General features: G+C 42.0%; 2 protein-coding genes across 2 annotated transcripts in view; both read left to right on the top strand.

Moving 5' to 3' along the window:
- The first annotated feature begins 1,751 nt into the window (after positions 1–1,751).
- On the top strand, positions 1,752–5,379 carry SFRP2 (secreted frizzled related protein 2). The gene is made up of 3 exons (XM_077814465.1): positions 1,752–2,250; positions 3,561–3,641; positions 5,075–5,379. Exons 1-3 carry the CDS (start codon positions 1,752–1,754, stop codon positions 5,377–5,379), a joined length of 885 nt encoding a protein of 294 aa, XP_077670591.1.
- A 13,975-nt stretch (positions 5,380–19,354) lies between these two features.
- The window catches only part of RNF175 (ring finger protein 175), a 42,830-nt gene continuing 40,969 nt past the window's right edge, over positions 19,355–21,215 (top strand). The window contains 1 exon segment of the mRNA XM_077816153.1: positions 19,355–19,626. Within this exon segment, the coding sequence (XP_077672279.1) occupies positions 19,355–19,626 (272 nt within the window).

Genomic DNA, 21,215 nt, shown 5'->3' with positions numbered 1-21,215 from the left:
TCAACCTGGCTTAATCTCTAAAGGACATTTTGTGTGGCACCAGGTCACCCCACCTTCTTCCCACTCACCACTTCAATCTGCATTTCATGTAATGAACAGAACTGACCTCCCGTGCTTGGAGGCAAGAAGGCAAGGGGAGCTCATGAAGTAACAGAATCAGCAGCAAAGATTTCCTATGGTTTCACCTGGGCGAGAAGAAAAGGATGCAACTAAAACAGAAAGAAACAGGTTTCAGAAACCTTGAGAGGGTGTAACCACTAGCCATGCAGTACTTTATCACACCACCAGGGGCACTGCTCCTGGTGCCTAGCTCAGAACCGAGCTGCCCTATTACATCCATTTTTAGGGGAACACCGCATTGTACAGTTATTTCCCCAGTTTGATCACTAAGTATTCACAGATTCCCTTCGTTCATCTCATTTGTTTTCTTCTGTACTTTCTCTTGAAAAGGGGCTGAATTTTCTTACTATATGGTGGGAACGGGTACAAATTAATTTAACTTTGTCTTTTTCCCCCTGAATCCTGGCAACTATTGAGCCACATTTTATATTAATTGGGTAATATTTGCGCATTAGATTGGACGGGGTAGAGAGGCTTTTGGCGCTTATAAATGCCTAAGTATGAGCAATAATAATTACTATAAGGCAAAAAAAATTAGCATGCAAAAGTCTTTTCTGTAATACTAATGAGTAAAGATTGATCCCTGCGCTTAAAATTGAAGATTGAAATCCTGTGGAGCCACTTAATGCAGTACAGGCAAAAGCGGCAGTTTTTAACCAGTTCGCTATGAGAATTGGGACCGGTTAACCATTAGTTTAGTCTTTGAGCTAATATTTTTCATTGTGATTTTTATGCTCCATATACACAATTAAAGCGGATTTTTTCTTTATTGAAACAAGCATCGGGGGGGGGGGAGGGGAATCCTTAAGATTTGTGTGTGTGCTAATCACCAAACGGACCTCTTAAAATAAGATCCATGGGAAGTAAAGACTGTGAAAGAGCTACACTTCGGTGCAGTGCTGCGAATCCAGTCCAAATGCCAGTTTAAAAAAAAATACACCTCTTGCCCCACATTCGAATGAATTCGAAACAGGTCAGAGGTGAAGAGACTCAGCTGGGGTCAAACTCACGGAAACCAAACAAGTCTCTCCTGATGCGTTCCGCTAGAGAAGGAAGCACCAGCCCAGCATGGTAACTGAGCAAAGGAGACTAGTAGGAAACGGACCGGCATCTTCAATTGAAGGGGAAGAGGAAGAGTTCTATTTACAATAGCTTTATGAACTGCAAAGCTCACCTCTAAAACTAAGCCACAACCTTAAAGCATCTCTCTCTGTTTGCCTGAGCAATGAGCTCTTACGTCTTTTGTGCTCTTTGTTCAGAGAGGTTTTTTTTTTTAAACATGCATTGTAACATTTCTTTTAAGGATTGCCTGCCAAAAGAGAATCCCCTAAGGAAAACCAGACCAAGAAAGTAGTGACCAATCCTTTTCGGATTATTGTCAGAAAGCTCCTCCCAGCCCCTACAATTTGCATAAAAAAATCCAGAAAACTCTTGTTTGCCCAGCATCTTGATCAGTTTGTCCACCCCTGTCTAACAGTCAGAGCCTGAGCCTCCTGGAAAGCTGCATGTAGCCTCAGGGGAGCTGAGAGTTTCTCTCTCTGGGCTAGAGCCTGTTTTCTGCCTTTGTAAGAAACTGGAAGCCTCGCTGGGGCGTTTTTTTCACCCCCGTTTTAGAGCGTGAGTCACCAACCATGTACCAGGGATACTGGTCTCTGTTCCTGATCTTTATCGCCTCCCACTGCGTAGGGTCCGTCAAAGGGCTCTTTCTTTTTGGACAGCCCGAGTTCTCATACAAGAGGTCCAACTGCAAACCTATCCCCGCCTCCCTCTTGTTGTGCCGCGGGATCGAGTACCCGAACATGAGGCTGCCCAATCTGCTGGGGCATGAAACGATCCAGGAGGTCCTGGAGCAGGCTGGAGCCTGGATCCCTCTAGTTCAGAAGCAGTGCCACCCGGACACCAGAAAGTTCCTGTGCTCGCTCTTTGCGCCCGTCTGCATCGATGACCTGGATGAGACCATTCAGCCTTGCCATTCGCTCTGTGAGCAGGTGAAGGACAGTTGCGCCCCAGTTATGTCTGCCTTCGGCTTCCCCTGGCCTGAGATGCTGGACTGCAGCCGCTTCCCCCAGGACAACGACCTATGCATCCCCCCGGCAAGCAGCGACCACGTCCTCCCTACCCCCAGAGAAGGTAAGAATGATCCTGCTGCAGCCTCCTTCGAGCTTGGGCATTATTATTTCAGTGAGGGGTTCACAGGTTTCCCTGCATATTGTAATGCCTCAAGAACCAGAACATCCCCTATACTCTGCAACACATGCCAGGGGCTGTGGAGTCATCTCGGTTGCAGTTGTAGGTCTATGGGAGAGTGAATACTAGCTTTTAAAGCCGCCGAAAATGAATTGTTTCCTGCCGTGAACAGGTTTTAAACAATGACCAAAGTTAAGAACTACAGGAGGTTGTTTTACACCTGTATTTACCATGACAGTTTGTTGTAGGGTTGCTAAAGAGAGAGCGCAAGAGAGTGGAACTGAAAAAATGCCAAGATTTTTGATTGACCAGCAAACCAATTTCACACGTGAAAAGTCCATGAATCGACAGTTATTACGAATGAAGGAAGCCTCTTCCACTGGTACCCGCTTTTTATTTGGGGGCTGGTTTTAATTAGGTGGAGAAGATCATGCAAAAGGAGAATTTCCCTAGTTATAAAAGGGGTGGGCGGGTGAGAGGGAGTAGCTTTGGGAAGGGAACCTCGGGCGCTCGATACCCTTTCACAAAACCCCACGGTGTGCCTGACTTGATTTTTGTTCCTCGTGGGAGGGGAAGGGGGCTCCTTAATCCTTTTCAGGGGATTCAACAGGAACTTCTTTTCAAGCCCCTGCTTCCTTCTAGGCAGATCTTAAATCAATTGCAAAGTTGCTTAGCAATCTTTTCTGACATGATGCAGCGTGACTTTCCAATCCTCTTGAGGTTAGGTGGGTAATTCACTGGAAATGTTTTGCATTTTTCGAACATTTTCCCAACCCAAGCGATAAACAAATCAATGCTTTTATTCCTATCGCTTTCAGTGGGAACTTTGGTGGTTTTGTGATTTTACTTGGAGTCCCTGGCTCTTTGCTGCTGTGCATTTCACAAATCTTCCTCTCCTTTTTGAAAAAGGAAGGATTTTGACCGGAACGTGATCTATATTATTTCCATAGCTGAAAGAATATGCACACTTCACAGCTCAAAGTTCATTCCTGTTTTAATGAAAATCCCTCTATTCTTAGAATTTAAAAAAAAAACCAACAGTTCGTTTAGAGAGGTTATGTTAACGAAACAATCTCTGTGCGATCAGTTCTGGTGTCATCTAGGAAATGAAAGGTAAATCAGAAGTTATAAAGGCAGCTGTGAGCATTCTATAAAGGGCACATACCAGTTGGTAGAAAATCTCAATTCGCTTCAATGTTCCCGAACGCCACCTGCTGTTCTTTTTTAACCAAACCTGCTTCTTACATTTCCAGCACCAAAGGTCTGTGATGCCTGCAAAAACAAGAACGAAGATGACAACGACATCGTGGAAAACCTTTGCAAAAATGACTTTGGTAAGTGGAAAAAGAGCCCTCTGGTTAGAATTCCAGGACTGGGGTCCACTCCTGTAATGATCAGGTTAAACTCCCACAGCAGGCAATGGGATTTCTGCCAGAGTAAGGATACAGTCAGGATTTAGCCTTCTCTGCAAATCAAACTAAACTCAATCCTTCTAAGATACTGTGTCAGAAGGCTTCAACCATGCAAATCCTAGTCAGAGTGAAAAAAAAAGTGTTTTTAAATCCTAGCAAAGTCAGATTTCTGTTTGCAATTTCCTCCTCATCTCAAAAACCAACAAAATTACCAACAATAAAGCTGTTTAATATTCATTTATATAGTGGACTCTGGCAAGTGGAGTAGTACAATGAACAAGAGCAATCTGTAATCTAAAATACTGTCTAGGGGAAAAAGTGGAGGAAGGATTTCATATAGGGGTGCAGGGGAAGAGATCCAAATTCCCAGTCTCAAACATTTGTAAAGACTTTCTTTGCAGATTATAAATGAGCTTCTACATTCGATTTAACAGAGAAGGTGATGTGTGGAGACTTAAGTATATATACAAAACATGAAGATTCTGGGTTAGAAGAGGACAGGAAAGCCCTTTTAACAGGGAGAATTGGGAAATGTACAAACTGGAGTATGCCTATTTCAAGAGACTATTATAATAGATCAATATTTATAATTGCAGGTGGACCTGTACTGTAAACATCTAGTAATTCAAATGTGTCCTCAGAAACAAAGCCATTATGAGGACAATGTATTAATATAGCCTGTATTTATCCTGGCTTTGGACTGGCAAACAATGCCTGAGGTATTCAGATAAAACCTTTTAGAGCTAAACACGTTGTGCAAGTCCTTAAAGAGCCTTGTATTTCCCTCTCCTTAGTTATTTTATCAAATCAAATGCAGCTGTTAGGTCAGTTCTCCTTCCACGTGATCTATTCTTTTAAACGGCAATACATGTGAAATATCATTTCCTTACAAGTTTACCTAAAAATTCTCTCCAGACTAATAAATTAAGTTTAACGTTTTCAACCACAGAAAAGATCAGATTTCAAATTAGATTTAGATTCTTCCCCCTCCCTCCTTTTCAAATTCTAGGGTTTCAGTAAGAATAAATATGTGCTAGGTTTTAACCCAGCATTAGACAATGTACAAAATGTGCCCTCTCTGTGTTTGCAAACATTAGGAAAACTAAAGAAAAGATGCATTTAGAAAAGAAGGAAAAAAAATCTTAAGGTTGATTCAAACTGAGATGACTTGCATGCACTTAGTGGCTTTAGAAAATGAGCCACCTGCTGCCCATTCTGTCAGCCCCTGACAGTTTAATTAGCAATAGAAGACCTCCCTCCCCAGGTCCCCTTTATGTGCACTAATGGGAAAAAAAAAATCTCTCAATCTCTCTCATCCCACTTCTCCCTCCCCCCTACTCCACTCTCTCTATTAGCCCTGAAGATAAAAGTGAAGGAGATCACATACATCAATGGGGACACCAAGATCACCCCTGAAACAAAGAGCAAAACCATCTACAAGCTGAATGGGGTGACAGAGAGGGATCTGAGGAAGACAGTGCTCTGGCTCAAAGGTGGCCTGCAGTGTACCTGTGATGAGATGAATGACATAAATGCACCCTATTTAGTGATGGGACAAAGGCAGGCTGGGGAGCTGGTGATCACCTCCGTGAAGCGGTGGCAGAAAGGGCAGCGGGCGTTCAAACGATTCTCCCGCAGCATCCGCAAACTGCAATGCTAATCACTTCTACTCTAGTCACTTTCACCCCAGTCACTTACACCAGCTGCCCCAGTTCTGAGCTCTTCAAGCCTCTTGCACCTTCTTGTTTCAGCCTTTCTGAACCACAGGATATAGCAGGCATGGGAGACGATGGCTGTTTGTTTAAAATGAAGAGGAGGGGAAAACCCGCCCCTTCAAATTTTGTAAATATATTAAAACTGTAATAAAAATCATGAATATTTTTGTGAAGTATTAAAATATCTTGCTTAAAGCTAGTTTGTTTGGTTTGATTTTTGAATAAGTGCAAATGTGACATTGGTCTGAATTTTTCTTTTTTCCTTCATGTTGGGAAAGCTGCTCAATTGATATCACCACCTTTCTCTATACACACATTTGTGTTTGTGTGTATTTCTCTCTGACACACTCAGAGATGGCAACAAACATTTCCCCCTTTTGTTGACCTTGTACATGGAGTCTGATTTTTGTCCATGTATGAAATGGCATGACATCTATTTTAACACTATAGAGGAGACCATTACAACTGCTGCATGAGGTACATATGCATCAATACAAGTAAGTTAACCATGTGTACATTTTGTTTTCTGACCCTGCCCCCCGAAACAAAAAAAAACATTTTGTACACTGATCTGAATACACCTTTAAACTTTTTTAAACTTGCAAATTAAACCATTTGTAGCCTAACTGTAATATACCTAAGGATTAACCTGAAAGAGTTGTAAAATATTGTTTTAACCAACCTTGTAAATATTCCAGATAAACGTTATATCCTTGTATATAAACTTTACATCGCAGTTTACCAATTGTCTTCCTTTTGGGGGGGGGGTGGAGTTATGTCAACGAGTTTTGAAAATGAGAGAATTGAGAATCACCACCACAAACAGGTTTTTGTCATAATATAGCAAAACTTGCACCAAAGTCCCCAACTCCAATAGTCAATAAATAACCACTTTAGAGAGCCCAGTCCCATGATTGGATCCATGAGGGTTGGGCTCTCTAAAGTGGTTATTTATTGAATTAATAGGACTCCACACAAACCTAAAGATCCGCCCATAGCGGTTCTAAGATGTCTCTGTAACTCTTAAACACCATTTTAAGATTAGCAGGTTTTTTTGCTGCTCCTTTGGGTGGCCAATTATGGTTTCACCATGTCTCCTAGGAAGACTTTGCTGTCTCGCTCTTTTTTTAAAAAAATTGTATTTTTTTATTTCCCCTCCAAAAAATAAGAAGAGAACAAAGAAAAAGGACAAAAAGAACAGAAAAGGAAAGGAAAGAGGGTAGGGAGGGGAAAGGAAAGTAGCATCTCAGGTCTGGTCTACACTACAGACCTATACTGATATAACTAGATCCTTCAGGGTTGTGAAAAATCCACACCCAGAGCAACGTAGTTATACTGACTTGCCTCCTCCCACCCCATAGACAGCACTATGTTACCGGGACAGCTTCTTCCACTGACATAGCTATCACCTCTTGGGGAGGTGGATTAACTAAGCCAATGGGAGAGAGCTCTCCCGTCAGTGTAGAGTGTCTTCATTACAATGCTACAGCAACATTTTAAGTGTTGACTTGCCTCAGATTCCTCCTAATTTAGGAATTAGTCAAAGATTTCCAAAAATTCAAACCAACTCTTTTTAAATTTGTCTAAGGGGAAGACTTTGCTCTTTATCGATGTAGAGTTACAATGGCTTATCTATTTTAAAATGATCAGAATAAGGTTAATTTTCATACACATACAATTGATAGTAGTATAAAAGGAACCGGAAGTCCTACGTGAAAATCCCTGTTAGAACAATTTAATAGTGCAGAATAATTAAGGCCCTTTGTTTTGGGGTTTTATTTTATTTAACATTTCCTAGGAATTTGTCAGTGTTTATTACTAACATTTAAAAAAATGGGTGAAAATTGGTGCAAAAAATTAACTTCATGGTTTTCTAGGTAAATATCAGGATTAATACTGGGGGCTTTGTCCAGCAGGAGAAGCAGACGGAGCTCTGTGACCTGGGTCTTCTCTCGGGGTGCATGTTGTAACCCTCCCTCAGGCAGCGCTGAAGGGCCCAGCTATTCACAGGGGCTATCACTGGAGCCAGTACTCAAAAGGGCAGCAATAGGTGGGGGCTAGGAAATACCCGGTGTGGTAGGGTGCTTGATACTTGCGGGGCAGAGTGAAGGGGTTCCTGGTGGGGCAGGAGGCTAGTACTCACTGGACAGGGGGGTGATGGGTGCCCATACTTACAGGGTGCAACTTTTGCTGTGCTGATTGGCAATGGTCTTGATGTCGCCATTCTGCATCACCATGGTGTAGCAGCTGAGGAAGTTCAGGTCCATGCCAACCACCAACATGGCAGTTTCTGGTGCCTTCTGCTCCCTGCAGACCTGTCGTAGCAGCAGTTGAGCAGTCTTGACTTCTGGGACCTGGCACCCTGCCAGTCTCACTGCCCCACTGCAGAGCAACAGCCACCCGCCAGCAGTTACTCTGTTCGGTGCAGCCACACTGTGCTGTCTGTCAGGGACCCTATATGGAGGAACCGTCTCCCCACCAGAGTCTGGACTAGTACCTTGCTCCGGAAGGAGAGATAACCACTTGGTATGTGCCATCTTTCATTTCAGGGCAGGGAGTCAGGTAGGGAGGGGGGCAAAAACTAAAAAAATTAGTAAAAACAAATAATGGGTTTTGTAAAACCTAAGCCATTTTCAGTAAAAATCAGTAAAAACCAAAACCAAAGGGCCTTAGAAATAATTAAAATGGTAAAATAACAAACAAAAAGCTAGTACTTCTATTTCATATATATTTTTATATATTAATACTTTTACTTAGGCAAGAAATATCAACAAACATAATAGGATTTTTAAAAACAAAACATCACTGGGGTCAGCTAAGAGCTTAACTAGGAGACTATCTTAGCACCCGTTCTTCTAAACTGTTACAGAGGAATGTGATTACACGGTCATATTTTATCATATATCTTTAAATAATATAAATATGAATGGGCCTATTCCTCAAAGCTCCTGAACACCCAGTACTCCTATTGAATGCAGTGAGAATATTAGACTCTCAGGATCAGTCCCTGTCTTTTATTACTGACACAGAATAACATGCATATACCACACAATAATCAGTTTTTCAATGTGAAAACTAGAAAAGCAGCCCCATTATTTTTCATGCATTCAGAATGATTTTTATCTTGTAGCATACAAGGTTAAACCTTTTACTGTCTATTGCACAGAGCTTGTTTTGAACAGGATAAGATCCTGGGGCCCCATCCTGCATTCGTTGCATACTCAATATTTCCATTGAAGTCAACAATGCAGGACTGGCCCTTCACAGGAATATTTGCAGACAAACTTAAAAAGTAAGTGGCTCATACATTGCAGATATTTTCTTATGGTGTTTCCTCTGAAAGTGTAGGGCTTCTCATGAAATAGGTCGTATCCCTTCTGTGCCCTGACATTATTACTTGAATACCAACAGTGGACTCAGCATTGTACAAACCCAACAATAAGCAGATGCCACACAGCTCTATCTATCCTTCACAACACGATAGGACCACTGTCACTAACATGATCCAGTGCTTAGACCAGATCAGCTCATGGATGAAGAACAGCTGGCTGAAGCGGATCAAGGTGGAAATTATGCTGATTGGCAGAGGAAAGCACTTAGAAAAGTTTGCAGCCATGGTTCAGTCTCCATTGAGTGAAGATACACAACCACACCTAACCAATTCAGTCCACAGTTTAGGCGTACTCCTGGTTTTCTCACTGATACTAAGCTCTCACGTAATAGCCATAAGACTGTCCCCATCATGTTTCCCCTTTGAAAACAACAACTTTGACTTCAATGGGAGCACATGCGAGCACCAAGTCACTTGTCCAGGGTCACACTGAGTCAGTCGGACTGTTTGCTCAGGGTCACATTGACATCAGTGGGATTACTGTCATGAGTAAAGTATGTAGGATTTAGACCAGTGTCAAGAATAGCACTCAGATAATTTAATTCCTATTTATTTCCCTGATTTAACTATGTGTCTTGCCATTTTAATGTTATCCTAACAATAATAATTCACTTCACCAAAAAAGGAAAGGTTTACTCAGTGTTTGTATTATAAAACCTATTATCAGGGGTGTACAACCCAGCTATTGAAAATCCAGCTCAGTTGAAAATTAGCATTATAAGGTCTCAACTTGGAAACAATCTTCTCCAGATGTTACCAAAAAAATCAATTTAATCTATTTCATCATTTTTACATTTTAGAAAATCATTTTGTCTGACTATAACTGGACATCTTTGGTTATGTCAGGTAAAAAGAAATTCAAGTAAGTAGCTAAAGGCCATGCATATCTATAACTTCTGATCAGCATTGAATCACATACATTTGTTTAGAATTAGCTTTCTCACCTGATTTGTTAGGTTTCTAACTTAGATAATAGGATTATTTGCAAACAAAATAAAATAGGGATTCACTTTCATATGCTTTAAGGGAAAAAGTAATTTTCTAGACACTTGTTCTCTTCTAATTAAAAAGAATATTGTTTGGTAGTCAAGTATAGAGGTCTCATTGTTATTGCTCCCATAAAATATTTTAAAATACCAGTTGACTGCAATGAACTAATTTATGGAAAATAATAATACTTAACGTTTATTAAACAGGTTTCAGAGTAACAGCCGTGTTAGTCTGTATTCGCAAAAAGAAAAGGAGTACTTGTGGCACCTTAGAGACTAACCAATTTATTTGAGCATGAGCTTTCGTGAGCTACAGCTCACTTCATCAGATGCATACCGTGGAAACTGCAGCAGACTTTATATATACACAGAGAATATGAAACAATACCTCCTCCCACCCCACTGTTCTGCTGGTAATAGCTTATCTAAAGTAATCGTCAGGTTAGGCCATTTCCAGCACAAATCCAGGTTTTCTCACCCTCCACCCCCCCACACAAATTCACTCACCTGGGCTATCACCAGCAGGAGAGTGAATTTGTGTGGGGGGGTGGAGGGTGAGAAAACCTGGATTTGTGCTGGAAATGGCCTAACCTGACGATTACTTTAGATAAGCTATTACCAGCAGAACAGTGGGGTGGGAGGAGGTATTGTTTCATATTCTCTGTGTATATATAAAGTCTGCTGCAGTTTCCACGGTATGCATCTGATGAAGTGAGCTGTAGCTCACGAAAGCTCATGCTCAAATAAATTGGTTAGTCTCTAAGGTGCCACAAGTACTCATTTTCTTTTTGTTTATTAAACAGTTTTCATTCAAGTTTCTCAAAGTGTTTTATAATCACCCTAATTTTATTGATCGGGAAAATCAGGTCCAGATGGGTTAAATAACTTGCTCAAAGTCACACAGCAGCCATATACAGAGTTCTGAAAAGAATCAAATCTTTTGCCTCCAGTTGCTGTGCTCTAACCACTAGACCACAGCAATCTGAATGGCTCATGGTAGTACATCAATGTTGCAATTATATCATTGGGAAGCATAATAGTGACTAATGTTCCCTCTAGATTATTTTTCCCTATTTGTGAAAAAGTGAGTGCCCAAACTCAAGTTTAAAACTTATCAGCAAAGTCTCTTACACTCTTGTTCTCTTCCTTTCTTATTGTATATCCTCTAATTCCACCTACTCTTTCCATTTCACTCATTCCTGCTCCTTTTTCCCCCATTCCTCATTTATTCCATGCCCCTATATTCACTATTGCCTCCTCTCCACCACTCACTCTCACTTGTTCCTTCCCCCTCACCACATATCCTCTCCCTCATTTTCATTGTCTTTGTACGAAAAAGAAAGAGAACATACACAACAATCCTACACGTTCCAAAAAAACAAAGATACTTGAACAATTCAAAACTACCTAAACAGCATCCGACGAAGTGGGTATTCACCCACGAAAGCTCATGCTCCAATACGTCCGTTAGTCTATACGGTGCCACAGGACTCTTTGCCGCTTTTACAGATCCAGACTAACACGGCTACCCCTCTGAAGCCCGCTCTCTCAGTTTTCTCTTGTACTGTCTATCATCAGAAAGTAACGGGCTTCTCCTCTGCAAGTGGCTGGGCTGCAGGTGGGTATGGTTAGAGAGAGATGGGGGCTGGGGGAATGGGAAATTGAAACTGAGCCCTTTTGTCTACTCTGGGTTTACCAGTACAGCGATAATGGTATAAACTGCCCCATCGGAAGTACAGCTTATACTAGCAAAAGAAAGTGCTTTTGCCAGTATAGAGTATACTGGTTCCCCAATACACTTTTACAGGTATACGTGCCATAGAAATGTTGTAAAAATAAAATAAAGTAATCACATCCCTAACCAACAGAGTTATACTTGCAAAAGTTTCCTGTTTAGACCTGCCCTAAGTGTTCTTAAGGTGGGCAGGGCCACCTGTTGCCAGAGCTCCAGGAGAGGCAGACCCTGCTCTGTGAGGCTCTGACAGCATTAATATGGGCTGGATTTTTTCCTTCTGATATCTCTGATGTTACAATATTACATAAGCACACCCAAACTGCAACCTTTTCATATTGAACAGAATAATCCCATTTGCCCCTAAGCAGACAAATATTCTGAGTAACAATGCTACTGCATTTCACTCTAGGTTATAAGTATGTGTGTGTTACAGTAAAGCAGGAATATGAATACGGTAATGAATCGCTAAACTTGATGGCAGAAAAAAAAGTAGTATATTCGGTTATCTAAATCTGTAGCATTAAGAAAACATTCCAATTTCCCTCAAAGCCAAAGGAAAGGTAACAGAGAATTTCAAAGGAAGTTTGGATCAGCACCTAAAAAAATCAACATAAATCCAGGGGCAGAGTTAAGGTTGGCTGGGTGCTCGTCTGGTCATGGAGAATGTTTCCATTTAATAATCCATGGCTCAGAACTGTGTTTTAAAATGAAAGATTGGAAAACGCAACCAGTTTTTACAGTGTTTTATTTTGTTCTCACAGATGTGCCTAATGGTGCATTTTCTCTTGAATTCCATGAACAGCTTTAACTCACAAGTTCCAGAGACCACGGGGCCAAAGGGCCATTGTCGCCCAGTTTTTAAAACCTGAACATGTTCATGGCTGGGAGGGAGCATGACGCAGCCTGGCTGGTACCGGCGACCCACTCTGCATCGTGCCACATGCCGGGCCCTCACCTGCTAGCTGCCAAATTCACAGAGGCAGCTTCTCTTGGTGCCAGTGGGGCTGGGAAGCAGGACAGTCGGCTTGCCAGGAGGGAGAGTAAAGTAAGGAGCAGGGTGGAGGCAGGGGGTCTGGGAAGATCAGTCTGGTGTAGGAGGTGCTCCCTCTATGGCTCTGGGAGCGAGACGTTTTGGTTGCTTGGCCCTCCCTCTTTTGCAGTCCTTCTGGTGCCCACACTTTAACAATGTTTTGTTTTTGCAATATCACAATAAAGATGCATTTGAAACCTTTAATTTGCATGGAAAGTACATTGTGTGTTTTAGAATCCTAAATATATCCCTAACTATTCAGGGGAAAGTAATTACATTAACAAAGTATTTCAAATATCAAGGTACATATAGCATACTGAATGACCAAGGCCAGTTCCACAAGTTGTGCTACCCTAGACAAACCCGCAAAACGTTACTCTAACCAGCTTACAGTCATCCACACGAAGAGTTACTGAACATTTTGCTGTTCTAGCTGCCTGCATGATACAGCCAACCCATTTGATAACATTCAGAAGTACATGAGACTTCCATATCCAAACAGGTTTGGTTAAGAATAGCTTGGCTGTGTGACAAACTTGGAATCCTTTCGCAATGGAAAAAATTGACCCAATGGGGCCCTCAGTAGTGGAACAAACAACAGAAAGGTTTATTGCAACATCATATGAAAAAAAAAAAATTTGGCTCTCAGTGAAGTACAATGGTTGGCTACCATTCCTGACCTATTTGTATAACAAATTGAATAAGAAATTCCTCTCCATCCCCAGCAAAAAACCACAGAACAACCCCCCCAACCCATGTATATAACGAATAACCCAACAGAAAAACAAAACAAAAAACCATCACTGCACAAGACCTGAAGATGAGCGCTTTGTAAGCTTGTTTCTCTCACCAACAGAAGTTGGTCCAATAAAAGATATTACCTCACCCACCTTGTCTCTCTAATATCCTGGGACTAACACTACAATATCAACACTGCAAACAAGACAAAAAAGGCAAAGGGAATTTAATTTAATTTTTCTGTAGGGGCGAAAAAGAGGAGCTAGGTTTATATGAAATACACACACAAACACACATACTGGACCCTATCCTGCACAACCACCATGCATCCTCTGCAACATACACAGACAATTACAGTGTAACACCCCCCACGCACTTACACACTTTGTTTTATACCTCCCTCAGCCCCACTGTTGCACCCCTTTCTGCACCCACCAAGTCCATGCTGCATCCAGTCACCCTAAAGCCCTACACCGCAAACCTTCAGCTGTCCTGCTCATTTCTTTAATTTCTGGGGTAACAGGATAGCAGCGAGGCACAACTCACTTGAAAATTCTGGGGCATGGAAGGAGCTGTTTGTTGTCCCATTGAGGCCTCCAGGCATGGCAGCACAATCCCTTTCTGCATTCTTACAGAGTAGAAGCAAACAGCATGGTAAGCCCTTGTTCCTGTTGCTTGTTTCTGCCACCTGGTAGCATCACATTGACTATACTAGCTTTGTGAGTGTGAGTGATGTTGCCCTCTACTGGCAACTCCACAGAAAGGATAAGAGACCTATTGCTAGCAGAGCAACAGGAGTTCTCGCCTAGCTCAAGTGGTAGAGACTTCTGTTCTTAGAGCTGAATGATTATATTCTGCCAAAGGAAGAGTGAGAATGTTGCCACAGCCCAGGGGTTATGGCACTCAGCTACGATGGGGGTATCCAACTTCAAGTCCCTGTTCCAATAGCTAGTGGAACAGCTTCAATAGGAGAGATTGAAAGAAACTCACCTGAGGCCAGTGCAGGAGCCAGGGTACTCTCCAAGGAAATGGGAGACCTAGGTACAAATCCCTGCTCCACATCCGGCGGGGGGAAACTGAACCCTGGTCTCCTGCATCCTGGCTGAGTGCTCTAACTACTGGGTAAAAGAGGGGCACCTACTCCTCAGTATGGGAAAGGGCTAGGCACTCTAGGGGTTGGGGGGAAGTTCATGGCTGTGAATTTCAAGCAGAGGGAGACACCTACCTCCAGTCCAGAGTTAGGCACTTAAGAGTCTTTGAGGTCATGACTTAGGCCAAACATCCCTCCTTGGTATTACCTATTGGCTAGCATAGGCGGCTCCCGGCTCAGCATGCTCGTGTTTGTGGATCCCATTCTTAGGCTTCTAACTCTCCTCATGCATTGTATAGGGAGCCTTGGTGCCTAACTTCCACTAGGAAGCAGGGTGCCAAAATATTAGGCATTGCAACACTGAGACTAAGTCTCCTTTGCGGATCTAGCCCCAGGAGCCTAAGTCCCATTTTCAAAAGTGACTTTGGCCACATTTTACCCCTTATCCCCAGTTTACAGACTGACTAACAAAGGCACAGAGTAGTTAAGTACTTGATTAAGGTCAGAAAGCAAATCTGTCACAGAGCCTGGAAGAAACTCTGAACAATTGGACAAACAATTCTAACCACTAGACAAACTTATTAATAAAAACAAAAGTTGGAAGAAGAGAAGCTCCTCATACAATAAACTCTAAAAAACAATTATTGTACACATAAAAGCTGTCCCATAAGAAGTTATAATGCACAACTGCACATCCAAAAGCCTTACTATATTAATAACACTTTTTAAAAACTGAGGTATCAAAAAACAACATTAATCTTTTTGGGTCATGTACAACCCACGTTTTTGGTTCAAAAAAACATTGGAGTATGTTCTGGTTGTAGTTAATGGCAGCATCACGCACACAGCAAAATACACATACTATGGCTCATCAGTGCAGAACGAGGGTAAGGTAGAAACAACATATCTAAAATCCAACACAATTCTTTGGCTATGTAGGGGTTAAATTCTGAAACCAAAACACAAAAGCCAGAAAAACGCATGGTTAAGCATTAAGCCTCCCATACTGAGCCACTATGGGGTGCCACTTTAATGTTCTCCAACACCTGTTATACTCAGGTAGGAGAAGATTAATCCTTCACTAACAATTTCCTTGCTTTTGTGAGTTTGCTTCAGATACTTAACATTATCTAAAAGGCTTTTTTGTTATGTGAATTTTGAACCATATGCGAGGATAAACCACACTTGGCTATATGGTTATGTAGGTGCTCTGTTGGATGTAGAACTTGCATCACAAGGCACACACCATGTTAACAGAACTATCAATCACTTCAATTTACTTTGAGGCACAAAAGTGAATTTACTTAATGAAGTTAGTCCTGACAAATAGTGTTTCTCTATGTAAGACAAAACTTGTTTAAACCATATTGCTCAAAAAGTTTTGATCTGTAGATCTTCATGGATCTAGAGGAACCAGACATTCAGACAAAGCATGAAGATAAAAGATCATTTAAAAGCTAGGGATGTTTTTTAAAGGACGACCACAATTTTGATAAAACTTGGCAGCCCTGCTCAGCATGTCTGTTCCCTTCACATACTGAATATCCTAATGTAGGGTCAGTTTCCAATACCTTAGCGCACTCTGAGTTGTCCTTTATCCTGCAATTGTCCCAGTGAAATCAATGGAGCTTTTTAAAGTAAGGGCAAAATTTTTTAGAGCAGGTATATGACACAGGAGCCTAAGTCTCACTTTCAAGAGACCTGGGTTCAAAGTTTTAAAAGGTATTTAGGCATTCTTCTATCAAATGTTGCAACGCCGAAGGGCCACATTTAAAAAAAAAAAAAAAAAGATATTTAGGTGCCTAAAGATGCAGATAGGTACTTGGGATTTTTAAGAAAATCTAACTTTATCATTGGAATTAGGCACATAGGTGATTTTGAAAATCCCACAAGGCACCTGTCTGCATCTTTAAGTGCCTAAATACTCTTAAAAATCTGGACCTAGTCATCTAAATCACTTTTGAAAATAAGACTTAGGCTCCTAATTCAATTAGAATATTTAGAAAATGTTATCCTAAAGATATTAATCAAGTTGAATAACAGAATCTGTCTCATAGACTTGATTTTTTTAGGTCATTTGCTAATCATCTCATTAAGATTCACACACGCAATAGTCTTTGTGAGATGCAAAATAAACTATCCTGTTTATATCTTTTTTGTGGACACTTGTCAGGCAACTTTGATAATTTTTTAATTATGTTTTAATTTTTAAATTATTATTGTCCCTTTTCGATCTGACCAGCTAGTCAAAGTTTGGGGCCCTGAGGATGTTCCAGCTGGTAGAGGAAATTGATAGAGTCTGGTATTTTCTTTGATGCAATCTTGGTTGGGTTTTTGTTTGTTTGTTTGTTCGTTTTTTATGAGGAATGTACAAAGTGCTGTGTCTCTGAATGCAGGCGGAACCAAGAACAAAAGGAGCAGTTTCTTAGCTTACTGTCCCCAAGCCTCTTAAGCCAACACCAGATGCAAAAGGCTTCTCTCTAGCTTTTTCCAGGCCTATACTGTGCTCACAGGCTATTGCTTGGCATTCTTGCCTGTCCTTCTCTCTCTGATTTTGTCTGTTCTCAGTTTCTGTGTTATCCTCTTCCCATACTCACAAGCCCCTCCCAAAACAACACTCAGACAAAAGTTTCTGGGCAGTTTCACACGTACCTTGTTTTAGGTGAGGGCTTATGCTAAACCATAATCTCAGTAGGGTTTTAACTCAACCCATAACAAGGTTTCACCCAGCTCATAACATTATGGACCCAATTCCATTACACTTGTGCAAGAAAATCTCCCATTAAAGTCAACCCTAGCTATTGAATTGAGCTTCCAGAAATCTTTCAGGCTTCCACAATTTTTTTTGGTCCTAACGCTTAATTATTACATGTACCTCTGTCTAGATGATTCCTATCACAATGTCTGCTATATAGGGTCAAAGAGTTAACCTAGTGCCGGAGGATTATCCATCTGCAGGAAGGCAGACAATAATTGTAGATAGTGTAGTCACTTGATACGTAGCCAGTAATACAGGTGTCCAAACCTGTTATTTTTTTGTCCAAGCCCAAGGCAGGCACAACCAGCATAGGACAGAGCCAGGGTCCTAGCAGGACAATGGAGATTACCAGACAAAGGCTATTGATGTGCTAATGACTCTGATCCACTATAACAAACACAGAGGACTGGAGAATAGAAAAATCTCAGGGGAAGGACACGAAGAGACAAAGGATTTAGAATCTACTGTTAAAAGGGAGATTCTCTCTAGCAAGGAGTGACCAGACTGGACCAGAACCAGATGATAAGACTGAGCAAGAAAAGAGAAGGTGCAGAAGGATTCTGAACTTGTTGGAAGGATACAGACTAAGACCCAAAGGGCTCTCTTGACAGATAAAGAAACTGAGGCATGGTCTTGTGTTCAAGTATTTGACAGTTTTTCATAGACCTGTAACTCTTGTGCTTTGTCTATAAGTAAAGGGTGTGTGGTTTAGAAATTCTTTGCAAAATGTGCGTGTCCCTTGCTTTAACTGCCATGTAGTCCTTGAAGAATTAAATGATAAACAGAGAACTCACAAGGATGAACCTCTGGAGAGGATATGTGTGAGCTACCGGAGAATCTTGGAGGGTCAGTGCTGGTCTTGGCGCTTAGGACCCTACCTCCCAGGAAGGGGTACCAGCATTGATGTCTGTATCCCAGGAGTATATCTGAAAGGCCAGATATAGAGATAGTGTCTGGACCCTGCTCAGACCCAGTAAGTTTAGAAAGCATGTGGGATCCAAAGGCAGGGTCCCATACAGGTAGCTCAGAGAGGGCTGTAACACATTTTAAATTACTGAGATTTATATTTTTCATATATTAAAGTCCTCTTGGCTGGATCCCCTGCTGACGATATTTGAGCTGGAACTCCTGATTGCTATTCTCAGGAAAAAGAGACAAGAGAATGAGTGTAAGAGAAAGAGACACGCAGGCAATCTAGAAGATCTAGAACTGCTGCATTCCGTTTTTAACACCTCGTTCCAAGACAGCCATTGGAGACTCAGAAAACATCAAGAAAAAGACACCACCATTTACTGGAGTCTTTGCTAAGGAGCAGGATGCTTTCCATGTCTGTAGAGATTTAGCATGGGATTTTCAAGTGCTCACTGCTGACCTAAATTTTCTCCTATTGAAATCAGCAGTAAAACTCCATTGACTTCAATGAGAGCAGAGGTAGACCAAAACTGAGCACCTTCAAAAATCTGACCTTTGAACACTAGGATTATTTAATTTGGAACTGTCATAAGAGAGGTACTGTATATAAAATAATTAATGTCACAGGTAGGTCAAGTTGGCCTCTCCTGCTTGCCCTACCCCATCATACAACCAGTAAGCATTCCGTGAAATTAGCAGGCAAACATTTACAATAGATGCATAAAAATGATTTAATGTAACATATTACTGAACTACTGAAATTACCGCTGTAAGATATTATTGATGCAACTATTTGTTTAAATAATTAAAAATAAATTAATAAGATTAAATAAAGCAAAAGGCACTTGTCTGTGAATAAGAATAGCATCCGAGGTTCACTAGCTAGAAAAACAATGACTGCTACTGTTTCAAGGCATAAGAGGAGGATAATCAACTGATGTCAGGAAGAGATCCCCAGAGTACAGTGCTGCACAACCAGTTAGGTGCAGAGCTGGCCTAGGTTTTGTGAAGCCTTGTGCAAAGCACAGCATTCAGATCACTGGCAGCACATTTGGGGGGAGGTGATGAAGGTTTGGCAGCTGGATGTGTTGGAGGTACTTTAGGGGGTGACAGGATGTTTGTGTCAGGTGGGAAAGAATCTGGGTATTATTTGATCGGGAGCCACAGGGGGTTTTGACAGCTAGCGGTGGTGGCGGGTGATGCCCGACAGGTAAGAGTGCTGATCACTGGAAAAGCAGAGAAGGGTTGGCCATTGAAGATAATCTTTCAAGGCGAGGATGGTGAGTCACGCAGACAGGGCCGGCTCTACAGCTTTTGCCACCCCAAGCAGTGAAAAGAACTGCCACCGCGGACAGCAAAAGGGAGAAGCTGCTGCTGATAGCGGAACTGAGAAGCTGCCACCAAATTGCCGCCATGGCCGGCAGGACAGAGGAGCTGCTGCCGCCGAATTGCCACCGACGCGGAGACACTGTCCCCCCTTTCTAACTGCCGCCCCAAGCACGGCTTGGAACGCTGGTGCCTTGAGCCGGCCCTGCATGCAGACCATCAGGTGTGGAAAGCTGTGGGCATGTATAGGTCATGTCAGGCTTGCCTACCAAATCTGGAGTGGCAGCCAGTTCCACCCCACCAGAGACAGTCTTAAATGCCAGTTTGACATCTACTGCTCATTCTCTAATGTCATAAGTTTAGAGTATGAGCCTTGCAGCAGGCAGTGGGATTGCAACTGGGGGTTGGGGCAGAGGTGCAAATAAGCCGGTATGCCCCGGTACGGTGTACTGGCAAGAGCCAGTGCGCCGTACCGGGGCGGACCGGCTTCCCCAGGTGGCAATTTAAAGGTCTAGGGCTCCCAGCAGCAGCTGGAGCCCCGGGCCCTTTAAATTTCCACCAGAGCCCCGCTGCTGGAGCCCTGGGGTGGCGGCGGTGGGGCTCCAGCAGCTATTTAAAGGGCCCACGCTCGGAAGGGGCCCTGGCCATTCTTCTCCACCCCCCGCTCTCTCCTATGGGGACAGAAGCTTAAATCCTGATTTAAAGTGCCTGGGGATTTAAAGGCCCCGCCTCTTCCAGTTGAGGCCATGCCCCCTTATCAGGACTCCGGAGTACCGGTAAGTCCTTTAAGTTACTTTCACCTCTGGGTGGGGGGGGACAAAAAATACCACCACATAACCTTGGTAGAGGGGCCCAAATTTGCTTTAACTGGCACTGCGGAACCATGTGATCACACCCTTGGCACATGCTTAGGGCTAGCTTTGGCCAGGTGCATTATGGGAGTTTTTCACTTTCATCTCAAGCATCCAGTGTAAGCCAACAGAAAAAACAAGATATTATACTAGACATCTCTTTAAATCAATTCTTTTTTGGACTGGCTGGTCCTGAAAGAAATAAAGGAAATAGAAGTTACTTGTCTAAACTTTGCAGTACATCAAGGAACAGGGGGGTTACCTGAGGACTGGGAAAATACTACAGTTTTCAGATAGAATATAAGAGCTGACTCCACTACCAGCCTGTTAGTTTTACTTTGATGCCAGTAAATCTCCCTACTGTATTTTCCACTGAATGCATCCGATGAAGTGAGCTGTAGCTCACGAAAGCTTATGCTCAAATAAATGTGTTAGTCTCTAAGGTGCCACGAGTACTCCTTTTCTTTTTGCGAATACAGACTAACATGGCTGTTACTCTGAAACCTGTCAGTAAAGATACTAGAAGTCATTAAGGAATAGATGGGAGAACACTTTTCATTTTTTAAAGGTCTTCCTCAAATATACAATCCTTCCCTCTTTAGGAAATCTCTTGGAAAAAAAGATGTGTTAAAAAGGTAAAAAGACTATGGGTACTCATACTGATTTTGGACAGTTAGAGGGGAGCATTGAGGGTGCTGGTATGTGAAATTTCACTCTGTCAGAAATTCTTTTGTCCTAAAAAATAAAGGTTTTGTAATTGAAATAGTAACAAACTCAAACTACAGAAATATCAATGCTACAGCATATTATTTTAATAAGGAACAGGTTCCCCTAACTACAGTACATGTCTTCAAAATTTAGATTGCAGATCACATAAATGCAACGTATATCAACAACAGAAGCTATGATGAGGCTAAAGAGGTTAGTCTACAATATATAAAAGTAATCAATGAATTTACTT

This window comes from Eretmochelys imbricata, chromosome 4, assembly GCF_965152235.1.
Source record: "Eretmochelys imbricata isolate rEreImb1 chromosome 4, rEreImb1.hap1, whole genome shotgun sequence".
Taxonomy (NCBI): domain Eukaryota; kingdom Metazoa; phylum Chordata; order Testudines; family Cheloniidae; genus Eretmochelys; species Eretmochelys imbricata.
The sequence above is the reverse complement of the archived record's forward strand: the minus strand, read 5'-3'. Positions and strand labels throughout refer to the sequence as shown.